Source organism: Tympanuchus pallidicinctus, unplaced genomic scaffold (assembly GCF_026119805.1).
Source record: "Tympanuchus pallidicinctus isolate F22 unplaced genomic scaffold, pur_lepc_1.0 scaffold44, whole genome shotgun sequence".
In the NCBI taxonomy this organism is placed as follows: Eukaryota; Metazoa; Chordata; class Aves; order Galliformes; family Phasianidae; genus Tympanuchus; species Tympanuchus pallidicinctus.
The window spans coordinates 1,257,669-1,284,434 of NW_026294763.1; the positions used below are offsets into that span (position 1 = coordinate 1,257,669).

At 56.4% G+C, this 26,766-nt stretch overlaps 3 protein-coding genes across 7 annotated transcripts; all 3 read right to left on the reverse strand.

Moving 5' to 3' along the window:
- Nucleotides 1-562: 562 nt before the first annotated feature.
- On the reverse strand, nucleotides 563-19,484 carry ADD2 (adducin 2). 4 transcript variants are annotated; one of them, XM_052702279.1, is made up of 16 exons: nucleotides 19,432-19,484; nucleotides 18,883-18,911; nucleotides 18,184-18,370; nucleotides 15,698-15,836; nucleotides 11,579-11,730; nucleotides 9,692-9,772; nucleotides 9,458-9,607; nucleotides 6,646-6,789; nucleotides 6,464-6,562; nucleotides 5,492-5,668; nucleotides 4,720-4,968; nucleotides 3,103-3,222; nucleotides 2,915-3,004; nucleotides 2,682-2,838; nucleotides 2,512-2,610; nucleotides 563-1,831 (listed from the first exon to the last, which is right to left on the reverse strand). In XM_052702279.1, exons 3-16 carry the CDS (start codon nucleotides 18,358-18,360, stop codon nucleotides 1,533-1,535), a joined length of 2,133 nt encoding a protein of 710 aa, XP_052558239.1. In that variant the 5' UTR covers nucleotides 18,361-18,370; nucleotides 18,883-18,911; nucleotides 19,432-19,484; the 3' UTR covers nucleotides 563-1,532. The 4 variants fall into 4 exon arrangements, with proteins under 4 accessions (XP_052558239.1, XP_052558240.1, XP_052558241.1 ...); XM_052702280.1 differs by lacking the exon at nucleotides 18,883-18,911 and having other exon boundaries at nucleotides 19,432-19,447; XM_052702282.1 differs by lacking the exons at nucleotides 18,883-18,911; nucleotides 19,432-19,484 and adding an exon at nucleotides 2,126-2,159 and having other exon boundaries at nucleotides 1,737-1,831; nucleotides 18,184-18,446.
- LOC128090171 (uncharacterized) lies at nucleotides 3,230-4,713 on the reverse strand. 2 transcript variants are annotated; one of them, XM_052702284.1, is made up of 2 exons: nucleotides 3,966-4,713; nucleotides 3,230-3,902 (listed from the first exon to the last, which is right to left on the reverse strand). In XM_052702284.1, exons 1-2 carry the CDS (start codon nucleotides 4,635-4,637, stop codon nucleotides 3,618-3,620), a joined length of 957 nt encoding a protein of 318 aa, XP_052558244.1. In that variant the 5' UTR covers nucleotides 4,638-4,713; the 3' UTR covers nucleotides 3,230-3,617. The 2 variants fall into 2 exon arrangements, with proteins under 2 accessions (XP_052558244.1, XP_052558243.1); XM_052702283.1 differs by having other exon boundaries at nucleotides 3,945-4,713.
- A 365-nt stretch (nucleotides 19,485-19,849) lies between the features above and the next one.
- On the reverse strand, nucleotides 19,850-25,786 carry FIGLA (folliculogenesis specific bHLH transcription factor). The gene is made up of 5 exons (XM_052702269.1): nucleotides 25,608-25,786; nucleotides 22,307-22,628; nucleotides 20,464-20,616; nucleotides 20,216-20,329; nucleotides 19,850-20,006 (listed from the first exon to the last, which is right to left on the reverse strand). The coding sequence occupies exons 1-5, from the start codon at nucleotides 25,784-25,786 to the stop codon at nucleotides 19,986-19,988; spliced, it is 789 nt and encodes a 262-aa protein (XP_052558229.1). The 3' UTR covers nucleotides 19,850-19,985.
- Nucleotides 25,787-26,766: the final 980 nt, after the last annotated feature.

Sequence of the window (26,766 nt, forward strand, 5' to 3'; positions counted from 1 at the left end):
TGGGAAGAAAGGCTGAGGGCAGCCGAAGGGAAACCTCACTGTAGCTCTCCAGCGCTTAAAGGCTGCTCATCAGCAGGACTTCCTGATGGCAGCAGGGCAAGGGGGAATGGCTTCGAGCTAGAAGATGGGAGATTGAGATCAGATTTAAGCAGCAGGAGATTCTTTACTCAGAAGGCAGTGAGGCAATGCTGCCCAGAGCTGGAAGTGCCCCATCCTGGAGACGGACAGGCTGAGGGCAAGGTGTGGAACCGGGCAGCCTGCAAGGTCCCCTCCAACTTCATCCAGGCTGCAGCCTCTAGCAGAATGCCAGCGAGGACACGGGGGCACAGCAAAGACTCTCAGGCTGCAAAACCTCAGTGCTGGGGGAGGACATTCCTGCTGGGGTTGTGGTTTTGCAATTTATTTTTACTCTCCCCTTTAGAAGTCCTTGGCCCACCCCAAACTGCAGCCCCGTAAAGAAAACCAACCCCATCTTACGCATTTCCTCCTCTCCATCTCCTGCCTGCAGCAGCCCTGCATTCGACCTTAAATGACTCCCACACCCCAAAAAAAGCCACCAGACTTTTCCAGGCTTCAGAGCTGCTTTTTCTTCTTCCCTTTGGGTTGCATGGCTGGGCATGGGGAGGTGAGGCTGGGGGAAGGATGGGGAGGATCTGTGCGTGTGCTCAGGAGTCCAGAGCTGGGCTGAGCAGCGGTTCGGCCTCGGGGCTCTCGTGCTCTTTACGTGGACAGGCACTCATCGACGCGGTGTGGGGGGACCAGGGCAGTGCCTCCTACTGAAGTGAATTGGCAGCGTGTGTTCATCCCAAAGTAGCACTTGGTGAGTGAAGTTTGCTCAGTTTTACGTGACTCCGCCCCGAGGCTCCTCGTCTTCTGTGTTCTCAGGTGCGGTGCAGAAACCCTGCTGCTCTCCACCAAGCAGCAAACGTGTGAGTGTGGCACCAGGAGAAGGGGACCGAGGTGGCTCACAGCCTTGGGGTAAGATTGCGATCCGAGAAGGAAAGAGTCCCAGGTGCTCTCCTTCGGGGAGAGCAATCCTCCGGTGTTGGGCTCCATCCCATCACCCTGGCAAAGAGATGCCAGGGGCAAAGCCAGCGCCGTTCCAGCAGAGCGTGAAACAAAACGTTTTGGGTCAAAGGCCCAAAACCAGCGACGACAGCACACCCGTTTCTTTCTCAAAACCAAGCGCATCCGGGCTGTGCCTCCGCGTTGCACGAGGGCTCTGCAAGCAGCGGGTGGGATAAACAAACCTCAGAGCCCACGGGGGAGCCTGGGAGAGACGGGGGAGCGCTGGTGGGAGCGGGGACGTGGCGGTGGGTATTTCCCCAAGCAGCAGACAGGGGCCAAAATCTCTCGGTAAGCTCAGCGGCCACCTCCGAAGCGGGTGACGGGGGGGACTTGGTGCCTCGTGCCGGGGGCTCCCGGATTGTTCACCTCCAGGGTTTTTGGCTGCGCCACGGCCAGACGCACGGCGCAGACGCATCCGTCTGGAAAGACGCTCGGCCAAAGCCACGGGGGGAGGGGGGAGAGGCTCAAGATTCGATCTTTTCCTTCTTTTTGCCCTTTTTCAGGAAGGACGGGGTCCGGAATTTCTTCTTCTTCTTGGAGGGTGATTTGGAGGGTGAGCCTTCGGGGGAGACGGGGGTGCTGGTCACCGTCTCGCTCTTCTCCTTGGGGGCATCCTGCTCTGGGTTGGCCGGGGTGCTCGTCTGGTCCCCCCCTTTGCTCTCCTCCGTGCTCTGCTCCTCATCCTTCCCATTGACCACCGCAGGCGGCTCCTTCTCGGCGGAGGAATCGGCCGGAGCTTGGCCATCCTCCACCTTCTTGTCACCTTGACAAAGGGAGAGGGAGAGGTGAGCGCCGCGGGGCCGCCAGCCGCCATCGCCCCCCCCGTGTCACCCCGGGCAGGAGCAGGATCCAACCCTGAAAGCGCAGCACAGCGCGCCGGGACCCGACGCACCGCTTCCCTGAGCCTTTCCCCTCCCCACAGGATGGAACATGGGGCAGAGCCCCACATCCCGGCCTCAGCGATGGAACAAAGCGGGCAACACCAGCGAGGCAACCCAAGGCACGTCCTGCTGCAGGCGCTGCGCGGGCTGCTGGAGCCCGGCCCCTCCGTACTTACTACAGTGATAAGCATTCAGAGTCAGGGGGAACTCCTGGGGTGAAAGCGACACATGGAGGAAAGAGAAAGGAAGACGTTGTGGAGACAGACAGACAGACGGACACCATGAGACACGATGAGACAGCCAGCAGCACCCACCGTCGCCCCCCCCCCCCCGTGCCCCGGCCCGTGCAGGTTGCATACGACAAGTGCACGCGATGGGCAGCACCGCCGGGAGCCCCCCTGGTGGGTGCCAAAATCCTGCATGGACCTTAAAGGGAGGCGGCAGGTATGGGGCTACTGTGCGTCCCCACTGCTGTGGGGCAGCACGGAGGCACTGCTGACGTTTACCCACGTTTTCCACAGGGGTTTTGCTCTTCAGCCCTCTCCGCCCACACCCCACTCACCCTCCTGACCCTCTGGGGCTGCGCTTTTGTTGGGGGATTTTGGGGACCCCGGTGGTGATTCTGGGGGGGATGCCTGGGTCTCCTCTTCCTCCTTGTCTCCTGCAGACAGACAGATGGCTACAGACCCCATAATGGGGCTCTGGGATGCACACGGTCCCCCCAGCTCGTACCGTGCAGCCCCAGCTTCTTCCTTTCCACCTCCCGCTTGTACTCCTCCAGCTCCTGGTCCGTGAGCTGGCTGAAGGGGTTCGGGGGCTCCGGCTCAGCTGGGACCTCCTCTTGGGATGGGTTTTTGGTCTCGGCATCCCCCAAATGGCTTTCTGTGGACTGAACCCCCCCCCAAATAGCAGCGTCACCCCCTGGCACGAGGAGGAACAGGGACATGGGGACACGGGGGACGTACGGGGCTGCGGCTCGTCTCGGCGATCACACTGGCCAGCAGCTGGGACTGCGGCCCTGCAGACTTGACGTCCTGGCGGTTCTGCTCACGGATCTACAAGAGAGATGCAGAGAGAGGATGGGAAAACGTGGACCCGTCGTCCTCGGGACCCTTGGGACCCCGCATCCAGGGTCACCCGGATGGCAACGCACCTTGTTCCTCATCTCCAGCACCTCCTGAGGGTCGGTGTAGAGGGGCACAAACTGGTTGGGGTTCTCGATGCGGATGGCAGTGCCACTGCTGCCCTTCTCCGCCTCGTCAGCCTTCAGCCACTGCCGGAGAGGAAGGGGGAAACACCCAGAGATGCAGGGCATGGAGAGCAAAGCCAGGTGAATTCATGGCATGGCGAGAGGAAAGCCCAATAATTGCACGTAATCAAGAGCGAGCCCCAACGAATGCACGGATGGTATTGAGAAAAGAAACCCAGATCAATGCACAGCACTGAAAGAGGGAAACACAGTACATGGCATGGAGGATGCAAGCCCAATAAATGCATGTCGTCAAGAGGAAACCTTAATAAATGCGTGGCTTTGAGTGGCAACCCCAATGAACACATGGCATTGAGAGAGGAAACCCTAATAAATGCATGGCATTGAGAGCAAGCCCTGATGAAAGAACGGTTTTGAGCAGTAACTGCAATAAGTACGTGGCATTAAGAGAGGAAACCTCAATAGCTGTGTGTCATGGAGAGCAAACCCCAATCAATGCATGGCATGGAGAGACAGAGCTTGATAGAGGAGAGCAAACCCCAATAAATACATGGCACGGGAAGAGCAAACCCTGACCAATGCATGGCGTGGCAAGAGGAAATAAATGCACACCACCAGGAGATGAAAGCTGATGAATAAATGCATCCTGCAGAGAGAAGAGACTGGGCCAAACGTGGTGCAGGGAAAGGAAACCCCAACAAAGCACTGGGTGCTGGCAGTGGGCTTTTAGAATAGAAGGTGCTCTGGGGCAAATGAAGGCAGACACAGGGCAAATAAAGGCAGACACGGGGCAAATAAAGGCAGACACGGGGCAAATAAAGGCAGACACGGGGCAAATAAAGGCAGGCACGGGGCAAATGAAGGCAGACACGGGGCAAATGAAGGCAGGCACGGGGCAAATAAAGGCAGACACGGGGCAAATAAAGGCAGACACGGGGCAAATAAAGGCAGACACGGGGCAAATAAAGGCAGGCACGGGGCAAATGAAGGCAGGCACGGGGCAAATGAAGGCAGGCACGGGGCAAATAAAGGCAGACACGGGGCAAATAAAGGCAGACACGGGGCAAATAAAGGCAGACACGGGGCAAATGAAGGCAGACACGGGGCAAATAAAGGCAGACACGGGGCAAATAAAGGCAGACACGGGGCAAATAAAGGCAGGCACGGGGCAAATGAAGGCAGGCACGGGGCAAATGAAGGCAGGCACGGGGCAAATAAAGGCAGGCACGGGGCAAATAAAGGCAGACATGGGGCAAATAAAGGCAGACATGGGGCAAATAAAGGCAGGCACGGGGCAAATGAAGGCAGGCACGGGGCAAATAAAGGCAGGCACGGGGCAAATAAAGGCAGACACGGGGCAAATAAAGGCAGACATGCTCAGTGTGCCTGAAGTGGGCACACCAAGCATTTCTCACTACTGGAGAACCCCTGTGCTCTCTCTGCTCACCCATTTTTGGTGGACCCAGCGCTCCAAGCATCCCCTACCTCCCTTTTATCGACAAGCCCCCCCAGGAGCGATCAGCCGCAGCCAAAACCCCAAAGAACCCGACAGCCCCATACGGTCGTCTTGGTCTTCTGGCCTCCCTGCTGCTCCTCGGCCACGCTGACCCGCAGGTACGTGTTGGGTGTGTTGAGCCACCGCGTCTTCTCCTTCTGCTGCTTCTGTGCGTGCTGCCGCAGCGCAGGCGTGGGCATCGCCTCCTCCTCGAAGACGAAGGCCGTCACGGTGGCAGGGATGAGCACATCGCTTTTGGGTTTGCTTTTCTCTTGCACGAAGGGGTAGCGGTAGGTGTAACCGGTGCGGTAACCCTGCAGAGCGAAGCGCCATCGGGTCCTGTGAGTTATTTTCTCAGGGTGGTTTATAGAATCATAGAATCATAGAATCACCAAGGTTGGAAAAGACCTAAAAGATCACCCAGTCCAACCGTTCACCTATTCCCAACAGCTCCCACTAAACCATGTCCCTCAACACAACATCCAGCCTTTCCTTGAACACCCCCAGGCTCTGTGACTCCACCACCTCCCTGGGCATCCATTCCAGTGCCTGACCACCCTTACTGAAAAGTAATTCTTCCTCATGTCCAGCCTGAATCTCCCCTGCCGTAGCTTGAAGCCATTCCCCCTGGTCCTATCACTAATGACACGAGAGCAGAGGCCGACCCCCAGCTCACTACAGCCTCCCTTCAGGAAGTTACAGAGAGCAATGAGGTCTCCCCTGAGCCTCCTCTTCTCCAGGCTGAACATTCCCAGCTCCTTCAGCCTCTCCTCATATGGCCTCATATGGTTTGAAAAGGGATGCAGGGACGCCGCGCGCTCGCTTGCAGCCGCTCACCAGGTTGTCCAGCATCCTCATCAGGGCTTCAAATTCGTGCTCGCCCAACCGGCTCTTCTGCATGGGGCCGAAGGTGCTGCCAGCCCAGCGCACGGAGCCCACCTCGTGGGGACGGTGCTTGGCACGCTCCAGCACGATGAGGTTCTCTGCACCGCCTGCACTCGCCAGCGCCGACACCTGCAGCGTTGCATCGGTGGCTGAGACTTTGCACAGCGCTGTGCACGGTGCAGGGGGCATTGCATCGATGGCTGAGAGCACGCAGAGCTCAGTGCAAGGTGCTGGGAGCATTGCATTGATGGCTGAGACCATGCACAGCTCAGTGCAAGGTGCTGGGAGCGTTGCATTGATGGCTGAGACCATGCACAGCTCAGTGCGTGGTGCTGGGAGCATTGCTCTGGTGCTGAGAGCAGGCACAGCTTTGTGCAGGTACGGTGTAGGGGGTATTTCATTGGTGGCTGAGACCATGCGTGGTGCTGAGGGCACTGCAGTAGTGGCTGAGATCGTGCACAGAGCTGTGCATGGTGCAGGGGGCATTGCATCGATGGCTGAGAGCATGCACAGCCCAGTGCAAGGTGCTGGGAGCGTTGCATTGATGGCTGAGACCATGCACAGCTCAGTGCATGGTGCTGGGAGCATTGCATTGATGGCTGAGACCATGCACAGCTCAGTGCAAGGTGCTGGGAGCGTTGCACTGATGGCTGAGACCACGCACAGCTCAGTGCATGGTGCAGGGGGCATTGCATTGATGGCTGAGACCATGCACAGCTCAGTGCATGGTGCAGGGGGCATTGCATTGATGGCTGAGACCATGCACAGCTCAGTGCATGGTGCAGGGGGCATTGCATTGATGGCTGAGACCATGCACAGCTCAGTGCAAGGTGCTGGGAGCGTTGCACTGATGGCTGAGACCATGCACAGCTCCATGCACCATCCCAAGGCACCGCAGGCCCCCATTTTGGGGGCAGCTCTCACCTGCACCTCGCAGGCTGCCTGCAGGTGGAAGATGCTGTAGAAAGCCTCCTCAGCCGTGTCGCCCAGCGCCAGCACCCCGTGGTTGCGCAGCACCAAGATCTGCGGTGGCAAAGGAGCATCAGCACAGTGTGTGGGGTTGGGGGGGGGGCTGTTACCAGCACCGTGATTCCCCCCAGACCCACCTTGCAGGTGGGGCCGAGGCACTTCTGCAGCTCAACCCGGTCGGCTTCGTCCTCCACCTCACCACGGAAGTCGAAGTAGGCGATGTCCCCCAGCAGCAGCGCAGCGCGGGAGATGGGCAGCACGCCGCAGCGCATGGCTGACACCTGCGGCACGGCACGGTATGGCACCACGTGGCACGGCACGACACGGCGCGACATGACAGCACGGCACGACATGGCGACATGGCACAAGGCAACACAGCAAGGCAGAATGTGGCGCAGAACAGCACCGGCTGGCACAGCAGGGCACGGCACAGCTGGGCACAATACGGCACAGCGTTGGCACAGCCTCGTGTTGTGGAACAACACAGCGTGGCACAGAGCGACACGGCACAAAGTGGCACAGAATGGAATGGGGCAACGTGGCACAGCAGCACAACGTGGCACAGCAGCACAATGTGGCACAGCAGCACAACGTGGCACAGCAGCACTCTGTACAAAGTAATGTGGCACAATATGGCACAGAACAACGTGGCATGAAGTTGCACAATACAGCATGGCACAACACGGCACGATGTGGCACAGAACAACACAAAGTAGCACAGCGTGACGCAGCACAACATGGCACCCTGTGGCATGGAGTAGCATGGCGTGGCACAGAGAAATATGGCACGAGGTGGCACAGAGCATCAGGGCACAATATGGCACGGCACAACACAAGGTAGCACAGAGAAATGGGGCGCAATATGGCACAATAGGGCACAACACAACACAGCACGAGGTGTCACAGAGCAATATGGCAGAGTTTGGCACAAGGTAAAACAGTATGGCCCAATATGGTCCAGCACAACACAATATGGCCCAATAGGGCACCATACAGCACGACACAACACAAGGTGGTACAAGACGGCACAAAATGGCACAATATGGCACAATATGGCCCAATACAACACAACGTGGCACAATAGGGCAAAATGTGGCCCAACGCAACACAATATGAGCCAATGTGGGCCAATATGGCCCTACACAACACAACATGGCCCAATAGGGCACAATGGGGCACAATCGGGCAGAATATGGTCCAATATGGCACAGTATGGTCCAGTATGGCCCTACACAACACAATATGGCACAACAGTGCACAATAAGGACCAATAGGGCACAGTAGGGCCCAACACAACACAATATGCCTGATACGGCCCAACACAATACAATATGGCACAATAATGCACAATAAGGCCCAATAGGGCACAATATAGCCCAATATAACACAACACGACACAATATACTACAATATATCACAATATGGCACAATAAGGCACAATATGGCACAATATGGCCCTACACAACACAATATGGCCCAATAGGGCCCAATAAAACACATTATATAACAATATGGTCCAACACAACGCAATATGGCACAACAGGGCACAATAAGGCCCAATTGGCACAATATGGCCCAATTGGCACATTATAGCCCAATATAACACAATATATTACGATATATCACAATATGGCCCAACAGAACACCATATGGCCCAGCACAACACCATATGGCTCAGTGTGGCCCAATAGGACACAATACGGCCCAATATAACGCATTATATAACAATATGGCCCAACACAACGTTGGCACAACAGTGCACAGTAAGGTCCAATAGGGCACAATAAGGCACAGTAGGGCACAATATAGCCCAATATAATAAAATATAACACAATACAACACGATATGGCCCAATACGGCCCTACACAACACAATATGGCCCAACATAACCCTATACAACCCAATAGGGACCAACACAACCCAACGTAGCCTAATACAACACATTATATCACAATATGGCCCAGCACAACACCATATGGCCCAATAGGGCCCAATAGGGCCCAATACAACACATTTTATCACAACATGGCCCAGCACAACACCATATGGTCCAATACAGCCCGACACAACACAGTATGGCCCAGTAGGGCACAATAGGACTCAACACAACACAATATGGCACAATAAGGCCCAATATGGCCCAACGTAGCCCAACGCAACACATTATATCACAGCATGGCCCAACACAACACATTATATCACAATATGGTCTGACACAACACAACGTAGCCCAATATATCACAATATGGCCCGACACAACACATTATATCACAATATGGCCAGACACAACACAACATGGCCCAACACAACACATTTTATCACAGCATGGCCCAATACAACACAATATATCGCAATATGGCCCAACACAACACATTATATCACAGTATGGCCCGACACAAAACAACACAGCCCAACACAACACAGTATATCACAATACGGCCCTACACAACACATTATATCACAGCGTGGCCCAACACAACACAATATATTGCAATACGGCCTGACACAACACAATATATCACAATATGGCCAGACACAACACATTATATCACAACATGGCCCGACACAACACAGTATATCACAGCATGGCCCAACACAACACATTATATCGCAATACGGCCTGACACAACACATTATATCACAATATGGCCAGACACAACACATTATATCACAACACGGCCCGACACAACACAGTATATCGCAATACGGCCCAACACAACACAATATATCACAATATGGCCCGACACAACACAATATATCACAATACGGCCCGACACAACACAGTATATCACAATACGGCCCAACACAACACAATATATCACAATATGGCCTGACACAACACAATATATCACAATATGGCCCGACACAACACAATATATCACAATATGGCCTGACACAACGCATTATATCGCGATATGGCCCGACACAACAGCCCTCCCTCCCTCTCACCGCCGCCGTTGCCGGGGTGTGCAGGCGCACGATGCAGCGGGCGTCGGGGCGGGCGGCGTAGATGGCGGCATGGAGGCTGAAGGCACGAGCATCGGGGGCAAAGTCGGTGCTGCCCTGCTCCACCACATCGCCCAGCACGTTCACCTTGATCTGAGGGGAGAGGAGGGGCTCTCACAGCCTGGGGTATCGGGGATATTGGGGGGGGGGTCGTGGGGGGGGTAGGGGGGCGCTCACCAGGCTGGCTGCGGTCACCTCACTGCACGCCAAACCTTGGGGGGCCACCAGGAAGTGCTCCTGTTCTTTGCTGACCCTCAGCTGGGGGGGGGGGAGAGGATGGAAGGTGAATGGAAGTGAAAAGGGGGAGGGGAGGGGGAAAAGGGGGAGGGGAGATGAGGGGGGGAGAAAAGGGGGAGATGGGGGGGGAAAAAGGGGGAGTGGGGGAAAAAGGGGGGGGAGGGAGAAAAGAAAGGGGGGAGATGAGAGGGGGAAGAAGGGGGAGGGGGAAAAAGGGGGGGGAGGAGATGAGGGGGGAAAAGAAACGGGGGAGATGGGGGGGGAAATGGGGGAGGGGAGGGGGAAAAAGGGGGGGGAAGAAAGGGGGGAAGGGAAGGGGGAAAAGGGAGGAGGGGAGATGGGGGGGGAAGAGAAAGGGGGGGAGATGGGGGGGGGAGAAGAAAGGGGGGAGGGGAGGGGAAAAGAAGGGAGGGAGGAGGGGGAAAAAGGGGGAGAAAAAAGGGGGAAAAGGGGAGAAGGGAGGGAAAGGGGAATAAAAAATAGAAATGAAATTAGAAACCAAATAGAAAATCTGAAAAGACTGAAAACAGAGTTTGAAAAAGAAAAGAAGATGGAAGACGTCAATAGGGATGAAAAAAAGGAAGAGGAAGAGGAAGAGGAAGAGGAAGAGGAAGAGGAAGAGGAAGAGGAAGAGGAAGAGGAAGAGGAAGAGGAAGAGGAAGAGGAAGAGGAAGAGGAAGAGGAAGAGTCGACAGAAATAAAGGGAAAAAATGTAAAATAAATGAAATAAAGCAGTAAAAATGAGTAAAAGGAAAATTAAAAATAAACAATAAAGGAGAAAAATCAAATGACCCAAAGCAAAGTAAATGGATAAAATAAAAACAAATTAAAAGGATTAAAAGCCAAGCAATAAATTGTGAAAATAAATGAAATAAATAATGAATTGAATAATAAATAGCTAATTAAACAGCAAATGAAAATCAATCACGTGATGCACAGCAATGAATGGTGATAAATGAAATAATAAATAAGAAGTAAATGAAGTAATTGATGAATGCAGTAAATAGGAAACAAAAAATAGTAATGTGAAACTGCAGAATGAATAAATGATTGAAAATTAATAGGATGGATAAAAATTAATAGAAAGGATAAAAATTAACAGAATGGGTAAAGAAAAAATGTAAGAAGTGAATGAAAGTAAAATGCATAAAGGGAATAAAGGGAAATAAATCTGATGGGAAGCTGTGAATGAAGTCGGAATGAAAGGGAAACACGGAACTGAGTGGGGATAAATGGAATAAATGGAAGGAGGAGAAGGTAGGAATGAAATTAAAGGTGAAATAAATCAAAGGAAGTGAAATAAATGCAGCCAAGTGGGTGAAATAAAGCAGGAAAACCAAGAAAAAAATGGGTGAAATAAATTAAAAGTGGGTGAAACAGAAATGGCAAATTAAGAGAAATAGATAAAGTGAGAAGGGTGAAGTAAGTAGAGCGAGATAAGAGAAATAAAGAATAGAGCAAAATAAGAAATAAATAGAGCAAAATAAGAGAAATAAAGTGAAAAAAGTTAAATAAATGGAGCAAAATAAGAGAAATAAATAAAGTGAAAAGGGTGAAATAAATGGAGCAAACTAAGAGGAATAAATGGAGCAAAGTAAGAGAAACAAAAACCCGAGGTCGATAAAACAAGCGCAATCCATAACCATCAAACACGTGACACAAAACCCAACTCCACGCTTCCCCTCCCCCCGTGAAGCAACGCGAAAGGAAAAACCCGAAACGGCTTTAATAAAACGCCCCGAACGTCGCCCGGCCGTCGGGAGGACAAACGGACGCGTTGGAAAGCAGAGAAAAAGAGCGAGGGGCGAAACTCGGCGCGGTGCTCACGGTGACGGCCGCGTGGCCCAGCTGCGCCCAGCCGTACAGATCCAGCAGGCGGTGCACGCTGCTCGCTTTGCAGCGCATCAAGCGCTCCCCCTTGGCCAGGGCTGGAGCGTCCGGACCGTGGAGGTCGTTGATGGGAGTCACCGCTGTCAGACCTGCGGGGACACAGGGAGAGCGTGGGGGGATGTGGGGACAGCGGGGGGACACAACGTGGGGACAGCACTGGGGGGACAGCGACAGTGTGGGGTGATGTGGGGACAGCAAGGGGACACACTGGGGGGACACAACATGAGGGGACAGTGTGGGGACACTATGGGGATGCATTGGGGGGGACAAAATGTGGGGACAGCATTGGGACACAGAGTGGGGTGATGTAGGGACAGCGGGGGGACATAATGTGGGGGGACACAACGTGGGGGGACAGTGTGGGGACACTATGGGGACACAACATTGGGGCAACATGGGGACATATTGGGGGGACAAAATGTGGGGACACAGTGGGGACACAGGGAGAGTGTGGGGTGATGTGGGGACATCAGGGGGACACAACGTGGGGACACAACGTGGGGATGATGTGGGGACAGTGAGGGGACACTGTGGTGACACAATGGGGATGCATTGGGGGGGACAAAATGTGGGGACAGCATTGGGACACAGAGTGGGGACAGAGGGAGAGTGTGGGGTGATGTGGAGACAGCAGGGGGACACAACGTGAGGGGACACAACATGGGGTGATGTGGGGACAGTGAGGGGACAATATGGGGACACAACATTGGGGCAACATGGGGACATATTGGGGGACAAAATGTGTGGACAGTGTGGTGACACAGGGAGAGTGTGGGGTGATGTAGGAACAGCAGGAGGGCACAACATGGGGGGACAAAACATGCGGGGACAGAGGGACAGTGTGGGGTGATGTGGGGACATCAGGGGGACACACTGGGGGGCCAAAATGTGGGGACAGCATTGGGACACAGGGTGGGAACACAGGGAGAGTGTGGGGTGATGTGGGGACATCAGGGGGACACAACGTGGGGACACAACGTGGGGATGATGTGGGGACAGTGAGGGGACACTGTGGTGACACTATGGGGATGCATTGGGGGGGACAAAATGTGGGGACAGCATTGGGCCACAGTGTGGGGTGATGTGGGGACAGCGGGGGGACACAACGTGGGGGGACACAACGTGGGGGGACACAACGTGGGGGGACACAACGTGGGGACAGCATTGGGGGGACAGCGACAGTGTGGGGTGATGTGGGGACAGCAGGAGGACACACTGGGGGGACACAACATGGGGGGACAGTGTGGGGTGATGTGGGGACAGTGAGGAGACACTATGAGGACACAACATGGGGACATATGGGGGGGACAAAATGTGGGGACACAGTGGGGGGACACAGGGAGAGTGTGGGGTGATGTGAGGACAGCAGGGGGACACAGCATGGGGAGACACAACATGGGGGGACAGAGGGACAGTGTGGGGTGATGTGGGGACATCAGGGGGACACAACGTGGGGACACAACGTAGGGATGATGTGGGGACAGTGAGGGGACACTGTGGTGACACAATGGGGATGCATTGGGGGGGACAAAATGTGGGGACAGCATTGGGACACAGTGTGGGGTGATGTGGGGACAGCGGGGGGACACAACGTGGGGGGACACAACGTGGGGGGACACAACGTGGGGGGACACAACGTGGGGACAGCATTGGGGGGACAGCGACAGTGTGGGGTGATGTGGGGACAGTGAGGAGACACTATGGGGACACAACATGGGGACATATTGGGGGGACAAAATGTGGGGACACAGTGGGGACACAGGGAGAGTGTGGGGTGATGTGGGGACATCAGGGGGACACAACGTGGGGACACAACGTGGGGATGATGTGGGGACAGTGAGGGGACACTGTGGTGACACAATGGGGACGCATTGGGGGGACAAAATATGGGGACAGCATTGGGACACAGAGTGGGGACAGAGGGAGAGTGTGGGGTGATGTGGAGACAGCAGGGGGACACAACGTGAGGGGACACAACATGGGGTGATGTGGGGACAGTGAGGGGACACTATGGGGACACAACATTGGGGCAACATGGGGACATATTGGGGGACAAAATGTGTGGACAGTGTGGTGACACAGGGAGAGTGTGGGGTGATGTAGGAACAGCAGGAGGGCACAACATGGGGGGACAAAACATGCGGGGACAGAGGGACAGTGTGGGGTGATGTGGGGACATCAGGGGGACACACTGGGGGGCCAAAATGTGGGGACAGCATTGGGACACAGGGTGGGAACACAGGGAGAGTGTGGGGTGATGTGGGGACATCAGGGGGACACAACGTGGGGACACAACGTGGGGATGATGTGAGGACAGTGAGGGGACACTGTGGTGACACTATGGGGATGCATTGGGGGGGACAAAATGTGGGGACAGCATTGGGACACAGAGTGGGGTGATGTGGGGACAGCAGGGGTACAGAATGTGGGGAAAAGGTGGGGACAGCGGGGGACATAATATGGGACACCGTTTGGGGATGATCTGGGTCTGTGGGGGGACACTATGGGGACACCATAGCACGGCAGGAGGACAATGTGGGGACAATGTGGTGATAGTGGGGGGAGAAGAGGAGAACAAAATGTGGGGACGCAGCATGGGGACGATGTGGGAACGTGACATAGGGACAGCAGGGACACAACATGGGGACACGGCGTGGGAACACAGGGAGAGTGTGGGGTGATGTGGGGACAGCATGGGGGGACAAGGACAATGTGGGGGTGATGTGGGGACAGTGGGGAGACAATGGGGGGCCACGACATGGGGACATAACAGGAAGATAGCATTGGGACACAGTTGGGTACAATGTGGGGACATAATGTGGGGACAGTGGGGGGACAGAACATTGGGACAACATGGGGACACATAGGGGGGGACAAAATGTGGGGACAGCATTGGGACACAGTGTGGGGACACAGGAACAGCGTGGGGTGATGTGGGGACAGCGGGGGGACAGAATATGGGAGAGAGTTTGGGGATGATGTGGGGACAACATTGGGACACAGCGTGGGGACACGGGGCAGTGCAGGAGAACAACGTGGGGACATGGGGAACAAAACATGGGGACAATGTGGTGATAGTGGGGGACAGGAGGGGACAATGTGGGGACACAGCATGGGGACGATGTGGGAACGTGACATAGGGACAGCAGGGACACAACACAGGGACATGGCGTGGGGACACAGGGACAGCGTGGGGTGATGTGGGGACAGCAGGGGGCACAATGAGGGGACAATGTGAGGACATTGGGGGGACACAACGTGGGTACAGCGTTGGGATAATGTGGGGACAACATGGGGACAATGTGGGAACACAACGTGAGGATGACGTGGGGGCAGGAGGGGACACAACATAGGGACACAGCATAGGAATGACGTGGGGACAGCAGGGACACAAGATGGAGACAGCGTCAGGACAATGTGGGGACAGCAGAGGGACAACGGGGGGACAAAGCAGGGACAGCAGGGGACACACATAGGGATGGGGGGAACACAAAGTGGGGACAGCATTGGGACGGTGAGGGGATGCAACACTGGGACAACATGGGACAGTTTGGGGACATGACATGAGAACAACGTGGGGACACAACATGGGGACAATGGGGGGAGCAACATCCAGACAGCGTGGAGGCAGCAGGGGGACAATGTATGGAGAATGTGGGGACAGAAGGAGGACACAACATGGGGACAGCGTTGGGACACAATATTGGGACAACACGGGGACAACATGGGGATGCAGTGCGGGGACAACATGGAGACGATGCGGGGACAGCAGGGGGACACAACGTGGGGGGCGAAACACAGTGGAGAGATTGCATGGGGGAGGTGTGGGGACAGCAGGGGACCAACATTTGGACAAGATGGGGGCAGCGGGGGGACACAGCATGGGGACACCGCGCTCCATCCCCCAGCCCTCTCCCACCTTTCCCACTGGGAGCGGCACGCTGAGCGCTTGGCGATGTTCTCCGAACCAGAAGCGTCCCCAGATCCTTCCCTTTTTGTCCCCAAAAGTCCCCTTCCACCCCCTCTGAGCCCCCTCCCCCCCCCCCCCAGCCGTACCCATGGGGGAGGTGGGCAGGGTGGCGGGGGACGTGGTGGCCACGAAGTCTGCGATCTGCCGCAGCGCCCACACGTGGGACGAGTTGTTGCCCTTCTTCATCTGCTCCTGGATGAGGCTCTCCAGCTCCTCCCTGAAAGACTGCAGAGCGCGGCGTCACCGAACCCAAAGGTGTCCAGAATGGGGACATTTTGGTGGCACCGCGGTGGTGGCATCTCTGCATGGGTGGCGGCGTTGCCAGGGGGTTGGGGAAAGCGGGGGTAGCCGTGGGGGGGGGATGATGGCATCGAGGTGGTGGTGACATCATGGTGGCATCACCAACTTGGTGCCATGGGGATGGTGGTGACATCATGGTGGCATCACCAATTCGGTGCCATGGGGATGGTGGTGACATCATGGTGGCATCACCAAGATGGCGCCATGGGGATGGTGGTGACATCATGGTGGCATCACCAACTCGGAGCCATGGGGATGGTGGTGACATCATGGTGGCATCACCAATTCGGCATCATGGGGATGGTGGTGACATCATGGTGGCATCACCAACTTGGTGCCATGGGGATGGTGGTGACATCATGGTGGCATCACCAACTCGGTGCCATGGGGATGGTGGTGACATCATGGTGGCATCACCAACTCGGAGCCATGGGGATGGTGGTGACATCACGGTGGCATCACCAACTCGGCGCCATGGGGATGGTGGTGACATCATGGTGGCATCACCAACTCGGTGCCATGGGGACGGTGGCACCAGCAGCCTGATGAAGCGCCATCATGAAGATGGTGACATCATGGCGACGCCACCAATTGAGTGTCGTGGGGACGGTGGCACCAGCAGCTTGGTGGAAGTGCCACCATGAAGGTGATGGCACCGTGAGGACATCACATCACATCACATCTCGGTGGCATGGTGACGGTGACATCATGGTGACATCATGGTGACATCATGGTGACATCACCAACTTGGTGGCATGGGGACGGTGGCACTGCCAACTTGATGGACGTGCCACCGCGGTGACATCGCCAACATGGCGCCATGGGGATGGTGGTGGCATCACGGTGACATCGGCGGCTTGGTGACACCAGCAGGTGAGTGGGGCTCTGCACCAACGCAGAGCGGCATTTGCTTTTGGGGCAGGAGGGATTTTTGGGGACAGAAGGGACAGGGATGGGACAAGAAAGATGGGGTGAAGTCAAAGCAACATTTGGGTTCAAAAAGAGGAGAAGGGGAGACATTTGGGGTTTAGGAGGGGTGGGATGGAGCTGGGCTGGGGCAGGAGGAACATTTGGGGACAGAACATTTGGGGACAGGGCCAGGAAGAACAGGATGGGAAAGGAGGAGCATTTGGGGCCAAGGAGGGATGGGGCAGGAGGAACATTTGGGATCAAGAAGGATGGGATGGGGCTGAAACGGGGCAGGAGGAACATTTTGGGGACAGAAGGGACGTGAATGGGGGCAGGAGGGGTGGGATGGAGGAGAAGGAACATTCGGGGTCAGGAAGGATGATGGATCCAGGACACGGCAGGAAGAAGATTTGGGGTCAGGAGAGATGGGATGGGAAAGGAGGAATGTGGGGCCAAGAAGGAATGGGATGAGAGGGGGATGGAGCAGGAGGAACATTTGGGGACAGAAGCGGCGTGGATGGATGGGGCAGGAAGAACATTTGGGGTCAGGAAGAATGGGATGCATTTGGTATGGGAAAGGAGGAGCATTTGGGGCTGGGATGGGGCAGGAGAATCATTTTGGGGACAGAACATCTGGGGACATGGATAGGGCCAGGAAGAACGGGATGGGGCAGGAGGAACATTTGGGATCGAGAAGGATGGGATGGGGCTGAAACGGGGCAAGAGGAACATTTGGGGTCAGAAGGGACATGAATGGGGGCAGGAGGGGTGGGATGGAGGAGGAGGAACATTCGGGGTCGGGAAGGATGGGATGGGGCTGGGATGGGGCAGGAGGAACATTTGGAGACATGGATAGGGCCAGGAAGAACGGGATGGATTTGGGATGGGAAAGGAGGAGCATCTGGGGTCAAGAAGGATGGGATGGGGCTGAAACGGGGCAGGAGGAACATTTGGGGTCAGAAGGGACATGAATGGGGGCAGGAGGGGTGGGATGGGGCAGAAAGAATATTTGGGATCAAGAAGGATGGGATGGAGCTGAAATGGGGCAGGAGGAACATTGGGGGACAGAACATTTGGGGATAGGGCCAGGAAGAACGGGATGGGTTTGGGATGGGAAAGGAGGAGCATTTGGGGTCAAGGAGGGGTGGGGCTGGGATGGGGCAGGAAGAACATTTGGGGACAGAAGGGACATGAATGGGGGCAGGAGGAACATTTGGGATCAAGAAGGATGGGATGGGGCTGGGATGGGGCAGGAGGAACATTTGGGGTCAGGAAGGATGGGATGAAGCAGGAGGAATGTTTAGGATCAGGAAGGCTTGGATGGGGCAGGAGGCCGTTTGTAGGGTCAGGGGCCGCCGCTCACCGGGCTCTGTAGGATCATGGTGACCCTCTTCTTCTGCTCCATCATGTTGAAGTCCTGCCTCAGGTCGGCCGCCATGTTGCGCTCCCGCAGGTATTCGGGGTCGTCTTCGGGGAAGCGATCGAAGTATCGGGGTCCGGGGGGGGACGGGGGGGGCTCAGGGCTGGCAGCCGTGCTCATGGCGGCGGCCCTACAGACAGCAGGACGTGCAGCGCGGCCCTATTGCCGCCCCAATCGCCCCACAGCGCCCCGGTTCCCATTGCAAGCAGCGCCAGAGAGAAACACGGGGGAGGGGATGGGGGGGGGGGGGGGGGACAACGGGGGGGGAGACGACAACCCCTGCCTGCGCCCTATAGATAAGGGCTCCAGCGCCCCCGCCCTGTGTGGGGTGATGGGATGTAAGGGGGGGGGAAGTGAATAGAGGGGAAAATTGGGAAATCCTGGGGAAATGGGGTGAATGCTGTGCCCCCCCCCCCCCCCAAAGGCTGTAATTTTGGGGAGAGCATCACACACACCCAGCCCCCCCCCCCATAGAAAGCATCCCCCACCCCAGCCAGCAGCGGGGCTGCACGCAAGGCCCCAGCACCCAAATAACTCCTTCAACCCCTAAACGCCCCCCCTGCCCCCAATGTCCCCCCCCCGGGGTGTTCATTCACAACACCACACAACCCTCATGCACCCCCCCCCCAAAATATCACCCACCTGCAGCAAGCAGCGACCCACAGCTGTTCCTATGGTAACAATAATGGGGGCGGCTCAGTGCCCCCCCCCCGGCATTAAATCAGAATTGGGTGGTGGTGGGGGGGGGGTGTTGGGATATTATGGGGTGGGCCGCCCCCCCCCCCTCACCACACCCAACCCCTCTGCGGCACCGCAGAGCGCAGCGCTGGCTGATGGATGGATGGGGGGGGGGTTGGGGAATGGAAAAAGGGCGATTCTCTATGGGGGAGGAAAGAGGACCCGGCCCTATAGACACAATGCGATGGATGGGGGGGGGGGGTCATTCCCTGTTTGTGCATTAGGATGAAGCCGGGGGTGGGATGCGCTCCCCTCCCCCCCACCCAGATAGGGATGCAAACAAAAGAATTGAGATATTGGGGGGGGGGAAGAGAAGAAAACAGGAGAAGGCGAACACAGGTGATTTCCCGCCCCCCCCCCAGCATCCCCTCCTCGCGACCCCCATCCTATTATCGTTACACAGCGCGATGCCCAGCAGGTGCATCCCCCCCCCCCCCCCCAACCCGCACCCACCTCTCAGCGCATCTCCCACACGTGACAGCGCCCGACGGGGACACGCGTGGTTCTGTGCCCCCCCCCCCAACTCTCAAGCCCCCCCCCCCCCCCCTCCCACCGGGCTCCACTCGGCGATGACAAAGAGCCCCTCCCCGCTCCCGGAGCGCCCCCTGCCGGCTGAGCCCCGCAGAGCATCAACGCCCCCCCCCCCCATCACCCCATCGCCCCCCCCCCAACCCAACCCCAACTCTCCCCCCCCCCCCAAAAAAAAAAAAAAACCCAAACCAAAACCCTCATTAATTCAGTGCGCCTTTAATGAGCGCACCCACCTGGGGCGCAGCGCAGGTGCCGGAGCCCAATTACGCTTTAATGAGCAATTAAAGGCACCGCCTCCCTCCGACCCCTCCCCCCTCCGAACAGCGCTACGAGGACGCGGAGCTCCATAGCATCAATGCGGGGGGGGGGAGTTGAAATCAATTCTGGTTTGGGGGCACCGAAATCAGCGCTGGGGACATCAGCGTCGCTCCGGTCCCCCCCCTCCCCCCCCCCCCCCCAAATCTTCATTAATTTTCTTAGGGATGTGCAGGAAGCGTCTGGAAAAGAGAGAGAATATTTCTCAACCGAAGGTTTTGGGTTTTTTTTTTTTTTGGGGGGGGGGGGGGGGCGCTGATTTGGGGCATCCCGTGTGTGATGCCCCCCCCCCCCCCCCCAAACCTTCGGGGGATTCAACATGATGGGCGCCCCCCACCCTAAAAAATAACCTCCCAGGTCCCCCCCCCCCCCCCCCCCCGTCCCAACTCACCGCCTGCAGCCGCCCCACGCAGGGCTGGGAGCCCCACGGCTGCGGTTGGGGGGCAGACGGGGGCCAACCGCCCCCCCCCGGGGTCACTTCCTGACTGCCGCCCCCCGCTCCGTCCTGCCAAAAACATTTAAAGCTTTTTACCCCAAGATAAAAAAACATCACAGCGGCTTCAGCAGCGCAACGACACCACGCGGCCCCCAAACTCCCCCTGTAGGATCCCCCAGGTAGGATTTTGGGGGTGGGGGTACCTGCAGCCCCCCCGCGTCCCGCAGCACAGCCCGCAGCAGGCGGATGTATTCGGCGGCTGCCCGCAGGGTGTCGGCTTTGCTGGGTTTGCGATCCTGGGGCATCAAAGGAACCAAAGCCTTCAGGGCTGAGAAGCCGCTGTTCAGATTCCTGATCTGGAACGGGGAGAGACCCCAAATCGCGTCGGCGTTGCCCGAAGCCCACCCCAAAAGCAGCCCCAAAAATCAGCCCAGAACCCGGGGCAAATCACGCCGGCCCCAAGCCCCAGAACACCAACATCAGCCCTGACCCCAAAGCACAGGGTGAACCCCCGATCCCAAATCAGCCCTGACCCCAAAGCACAGGGTGAACCCCGATCCCAAATCAGCCCTGACCCCAAAGCACAGGGTGAACCCCGATCCCAAATCAGCCCTGACCCCAAAGCACAGGGGTGAACCCCGATCCCAAATCAGCCCTGACCCCAAAGCACAGGGTGAACCCCGATCCCAAATCAGCCCTGACCCCAAAGCACAGGGTGAACCCCGATCCCAAATCAGCCCTGACCCAAAGCACAGGGGTGAACCCCGATCCCAAATCAGCCCTGACCCCAAAGCACAGGGTGAACCCCGATCCCAAATCAGCCCTGACCCAAAGCACAGGGGTGAACCCCGATCCCAAATCAGCCCTGACCCCAAAGCACAGGGTGAACCCCGATCCCAAATCAGCCCTGACCCCAAAGCCCAAGGGCAAACCCAGAACCCAGACACCAATGTCAACCCCTGACCCAAAACGCAGTGCATCTTCTGACCCAAATCAGCCCTGACCCCAAATCCCAGAACAGCAGCCCCAAAGACCGAGGGCAAACCCTGACCCCAAACCCCAGGGCAGGACATGACCTCAAATCAACGTGGACCCCAAGCCCCTGGGCAAATCCTGACCCCAAAGCAGCTATGATAAAAGCCAAGGGCAAATCCTGACCCCCAAACCGATGATGACCCCAAATCTCAGAACCCCAACATCTGCCCTGACCCCAAGGCACAGGGTGAACCCCAATCTTGAATCAGTATTGGCCCCAAAGCCCAAAGGCGAGCCCAGAACTCAGACCCCACAACTCAAGGTGCATCCTAACCCCAAATCAGCCCTGATCCCAAAAGCCAGACCCCAAGGGCAAACCTTGACTCAAAGCCCAGTGCACACTCTGACCCCAAATCAGCCCTGACCTCACATCAATACTGGCCCCAAATCCCAGAACTCCAGCCCCAAAAACTCAAACCCCAAAATCAACCCTGATCCCAAATCAACATTGACCCCAAAATCCTAAAACAGCCCCAAACTCAAATCAATGTTGATCCCAAAAGCCAAGGGCAAACCCCAGAACCCCCAAACCCCAGAACCCCCAAACCCCAGAACCCCCCAAACCCCAAACCCCAACGTCACATCAGCATTGACCCCAAAACCCTGACCCCAAACCCCCAGGAACCCTGAAACCCTGATAACTTCAAGTCCTCAAAGCCACAACTCCCAGTGACTCCAACCCCAAATAACTGCAGACCCCCCAAAAAAACCTCAAACCCAAGAACCCTGGCCCCAAACACCCACAGACCCCAAACCACACCTTGCCATAACCACAGACCCCAAGAACCCCAACCCTAAATGGCTGGGAGCCCCCAAACCCATCACTCCAGTGACTCTGACCCCCTAAAAGCCACGAACCCCATTAACTGCACACCCCTACAACCACGACCCCAAGAACCACGAATCCCCACCAACCCCCATAACTGTGGGCCGCCCGACCCCAAATGAGACAGAAAACCCAACAGACACAACACCCCCAGGACCCCCCCCACCCTATTTGGGGTCCCTCACCCTCTCCCTCTCTTTGGCATTGGCCACCCTCCTCCGTTCCAGGACCCCCTCGGGGTCCCCCACGGCCCTGTAGCCCCCATCGGGGTCGCGGCGCAGGCGGGCGATGGGGGCCGCGTGGGGCAGGGGGCCGCGCTGGCGGCTCAGCACCGCACCCAGCACCTCGGGGGGGGGGGTGGGCAGCAGCAGCCCCAGAGCCCCCCGCCGCTCCCCCCATAACCGAGCTGTGGGGCTGGAACCAGAAAGCAGGGCAGCTTCTGGCCAAAACCCCAAAACAGGGCTCCCAAAGCCCCTTAAATACCCTCGGCCTACGGGGCGGCTGCACCTGGTGCCCAGCTGGGCCTGACGAGCGGCGCCCTTTCCCCTAATTAGCGCTCGTTAGGGGCTGCACCGCTGGGCCCCGTCCGAATCTCGGCCCTAAAAGCAGCCGGTGAGGCAGGGCGACCCTGATCCCAAATCAACGCTGATCCCAAAGCCCAGGGATGAGCCTGGAACTCAAGGGCAAAAAGCCTGACCCCAATGTCCCTGACCCCAATAGCTGAAACCCCAATAGCTGAAACCCCAATAGCTGAAAGCCACAATCACTGCGACCCCAATAATCCCCCACAAACAGTGCCCCCAACAACCACAACCCCAAAACCTGGCACCCCCAACAACTGTGACCCCAATAACTGACACCCCTAACAGCCACGACCCCAAAACCTGACACCCCAATCACTGTGACCCCAATAGCTGACACTCCCAATAATCGTGACCCCAATAACTGACACCCCTAACAACCACGACCCCAATACCTGACAGCCCTGATAACCACGACCCCAATAACTGACACCCCAACCACCATAACCCCAATAATCCCCCACAAACAGTGCCCCCAACAACCACAACCCCAAAACCTGGCACCCCCAGCAACCATGACCCCAATAAACGACACCCCTACCAGCCACGACCCCAAAACCTGGCACCCCAATCACTGTGACCCCAATAACTGACACCCCAAGAACTCATCCCAAATCAACATTGACCCCAAAATCCCAAAACAGCCCCAAACTCAAATCAACGTTGATCCCAAAAGCCAAGGGCAAACCCCAGAACCCCAAACCCCAACATCACATCAGCATTGACCCAAAACCCTGACCCCAAAGCCCCAGGAACCCTGAAGCCCTGATAACGGAGACCCCAATAACTGACACCCCTAACAGCCACGACCCCAAAACCTGGCACCCCCCAATCACTGTGACCCCAATAATCCCCCCAAAACAGTGCCTCCAACAACCATGACCCCAAAACCTGATGCCCCCAACAACCGTGACCCCAATAACTGACACCCCTGATCCTGATAACCACGACCCCAATAACTGACGCCCCAATCACCATGACCCCAATAATCCCCCACAGACAATGCCCCCAACGACCACGACCCCAAGAACTGATCCCAAATCAGCATTGACCCCAAAATCCCAAAACAGCCCCAAACTCAAATCAATGTTGACCCCAAAAGCCAAGGGCAAACCCCAGAACCCCAAACCCCAGAACCCCAAACCCCAGAACCCCAAACCCCAACGTCACATCAGCATTGACCCCAAAACCCTGACCCCAAAGCCCCAGGAACCCTGAAGCCCTGATAACCGTGACCCCAATAACTGACACCCCTAACAGCCACGACCCCAAAACCTGGCACCCCCCAATCACTGTGACCCCAATAATCCCCACAAACAGTGCCCCCAACAGCCACGACCCCAATAACTGATACCCCAATATCTGTGACCCCAATAACCCACAACCCCAATCACCACGACCCCCTAAGCCGTGACCCCAACAACCACGACCCCAAAAACCCCTAACAATCAATAACCCCAATCACCACGACCCCAATAACCGACACCCCAATATCTGTGACCCCAGTAACTGACACCCCAAGAACTGATCCCAAATCAGCATTGACCCCAAAACCCTGACCCCAAAGCCCCAGGAATCCTGAAGCCCTGATAACTGTGACCCCAATAACTGACACCCCCAATAACCATGAACCCAACAACCACGACCCCAATAACTGATACCCCAATATCTGTGACCCCAATAACCAATACCCCAATAATTGATACCCCAATAACTGACACCCCAATAACCACGACCCCAAAAAGCACGACCCCAATAACTGACGCCCCAATATCTGTGACCCAATAACCGACACCCGGAACCCTGACCTCAAACCCCCGACCCCAAACTCCAACGTGTGGCCCCGCGTCCCTACTATTATGGGATGCCGAGCCCGAGCGGCGCTCATAGGGCGGCACGGCTCGGTAGGGGGCGGTGCGACCCCACAGCCGCCGCTGCGCCCTACAGCTGCCGGGAAATGGGGGAAACCCCCCTGAACCCCTCGGGAACGGGGCGGCTGTTGGGGTCGGAGCGACCGGGGGCGTCGGGTTTTGGGGTCGCGGTTGTTGGGGGTATCGGTTATTGGGGTCACAGATATTGGGGTATCAGTTATTGGGGTCGTGGTTGTTGGGGGTATTGATTGTGGGGGGTTTTTGGGGTCACGGCTTGGGGGGTCGTGGTTATTGGGGGTGCCGGTTATTGGGGTATCAGTTACTGGGGTATCGGTTATTGGGGTCGTGGTTGTTAGGGGTGTCAGTTTTTGGGGTCACAGATATTGGGGCGTTGGTTATTGGGATCATGGTTATTGGGGTATCAGCTATTGGGGTCGTGGTTGTTGGGGGTATCAGTTATTGGGGTATCAGTTATTGGGGTATCGGTTATTGGGGTCGTGGTCATTGGGGTTATTGATTGTGGGGGGGTTTTGGGGTCGTGGTTGTTGGGGTCACGGCTTGGGGGGTCGTGGTGATTGGGGGTGTTGGTTATTGGGGTCACAGATATTGGGGTATCAGTTATTGGGGTCGTGGGTTATTGGGGTCACAGATATTGGGGTATCAGTTATTGGGGTCGTGGTTGTTGGGGGTATTGATTGTGGGGGGTTTTTGGGGTCACGGCTTGGGGGGTCGTGGTTATTGGGGGTGCCGGTTATTGGGGTGTCAGTTATTGGGGTGGTGCTTATTGGGGTCGTGGTTATTGAGGGTTTCAGTTATTGGGGTCATAGATATTGGGGGTGCCGGTTATTGGGGTATCAGTTATTGGGGTATCGGTTATTGGGGTCGTGGTCATTGGGGGTATTGATTGTGGGGGGGTTTTGGGGTCGTGGTTGTTGGGGTCACGGCTTGGGGGGTCGTGGTGATTGGGGGTGTTGGTTATTGGGGTCACAGATATTGGGGTACCAGTTATTGGGGTCGTGGGTTATTGGGGTTACCGATATTGGGGGTATCGGTTATTGGGGTCGTGCTTTTTGGGTTCGTGGTTATTGGGGTGTCGGTTATTGGGGTCACTGATGTTGGGGGTGTCGGTTATTGGGGTCGTGGTGATTGGGGTTATTGATTGTGGGGGTTTTTTGGGGTCGTGGTTATTGGGGGCGTTGGTTATTGGGGTCATGGTTATTGGGGTATCAGCTATTGGGGTCGTGGTTGTTGGGGGTATCAGTTATTGGGGTATCGGTTATTGGGGTCACAGATATTGGGGTCGTGGTCATTGGGGTTATTGATTGTGGGGGGGTTTTGGGGTCGTGGTTGTTGGGGTCACGGCTTGGGGGGTCGTGGTGATTGGGGTTGTGGGTTACTGGGGTCACAGATATTGGGGTATCAGTTATTGGGGTTGTGGGTTATTGGGGTCACAGTTATTGAGGGTATCGGTTATTGGGGTCATGGTTATCAGGGGTGTCAGTTATTGGGGTCACAGATATTGGGGTCACAGATATTGGGGTCATGGTTATCAGGGGTGTCAGTTATTGGGGTCACAGATTTGGAGGGATGGATTTGGGGTATTGTTGGGGTTTTGTTATTGGGGTTGTGGGTTTTGGGATGATGGTGACCGAGGGGATTTTTTTTTGGGGGGTCGTCAGTTATTGGGGTCGCGGTTATGGGGGCTGTGGGTTTTTAGGGTCACGGTTTTGGAGTCGGGGTTTTGGGGGCTGTCGGCGATTGGGGTCACAGTTATTGAGGGTTTTGTTATTGGGGTGGTGGTCATTGGGGCCATTGGGGTCACGGTTTGTGGGGTTGTGGTTTTGGGGGGTCGTGGCGATGGGGGAAACCCATTATTGGGGTGGTGGTGGTTGGCGCATTGTTTTGGGGGGGGCTGTGGGTTATGGGGTCGTGGTTATGGGGTGGCAGTGAATGGAGCCCTGGGTTTTGGGTACCGGGTCACTGGGGTGCTGGATTTTGGGATCGCGGTTACCGGAGGTTTGGTTTTGGGGTTTTGGGGTTCTTGGGATTACAGTTGGGTTGTAGATGTTGGCCCTCTGCTTTGGGGTGGGGGCAGACCCCATAAAGCCAGGGGTAATTATGGGCTGCGTGACGAACAAAATCCATTAGCGAACCCAAAGCCCCGCCGTGGGGCAGGGTTTGCTCCTCCGCCTT

Coding starts and splice junctions, on each gene's coding strand:
- FIGLA (XM_052702269.1), bottom strand. CDS start 25,786: ATGACCCCAATAACCAACGCCCCCAATAACCACGACCCCAAAAAACCC. Junction 22,629..25,607: donor AACCGATACCCCCAATATCG/GTAACCCCAATA, acceptor GCTGGGCACCAG/GTGCAGCCGCCCCGTAGGCC. Junction 20,617..22,306: donor ATGCCAAAGAGAGGGAGAGG/GTGAGGGACCCC, acceptor TCCCCGTTCCAG/ATCAGGAATCTGAACAGCGG.
- LOC128090171 (XM_052702283.1), bottom strand. CDS start 4,637: ATGCTTGGAGCGCTGGGTCCACCAAAAATGGGTGAGCAGAGAGAGCAC. Junction 3,903..3,944: donor TCTGCCTTTATTTGCCCCGT/GTCTGCCTTTAT, acceptor CATTTGCCCCAG/AGCACCTTCTATTCTAAAAG.
- ADD2 (XM_052702279.1), bottom strand. CDS start 18,360: ATGAGCACGGCTGCCAGCCCTGAGCCCCCCCCGTCCCCCCCCGGACCC. Junction 2,611..2,681: donor GAAGAAGCTGGGGCTGCACG/GTACGAGCTGGG, acceptor GTCTGTCTGCAG/GAGACAAGGAGGAAGAGGAG. Junction 1,832..2,511: donor AGCCCCAGAGGGTCAGGAGG/GTGAGTGGGGTG, acceptor CCCTTTGTCAAG/GTGACAAGAAGGTGGAGGAT.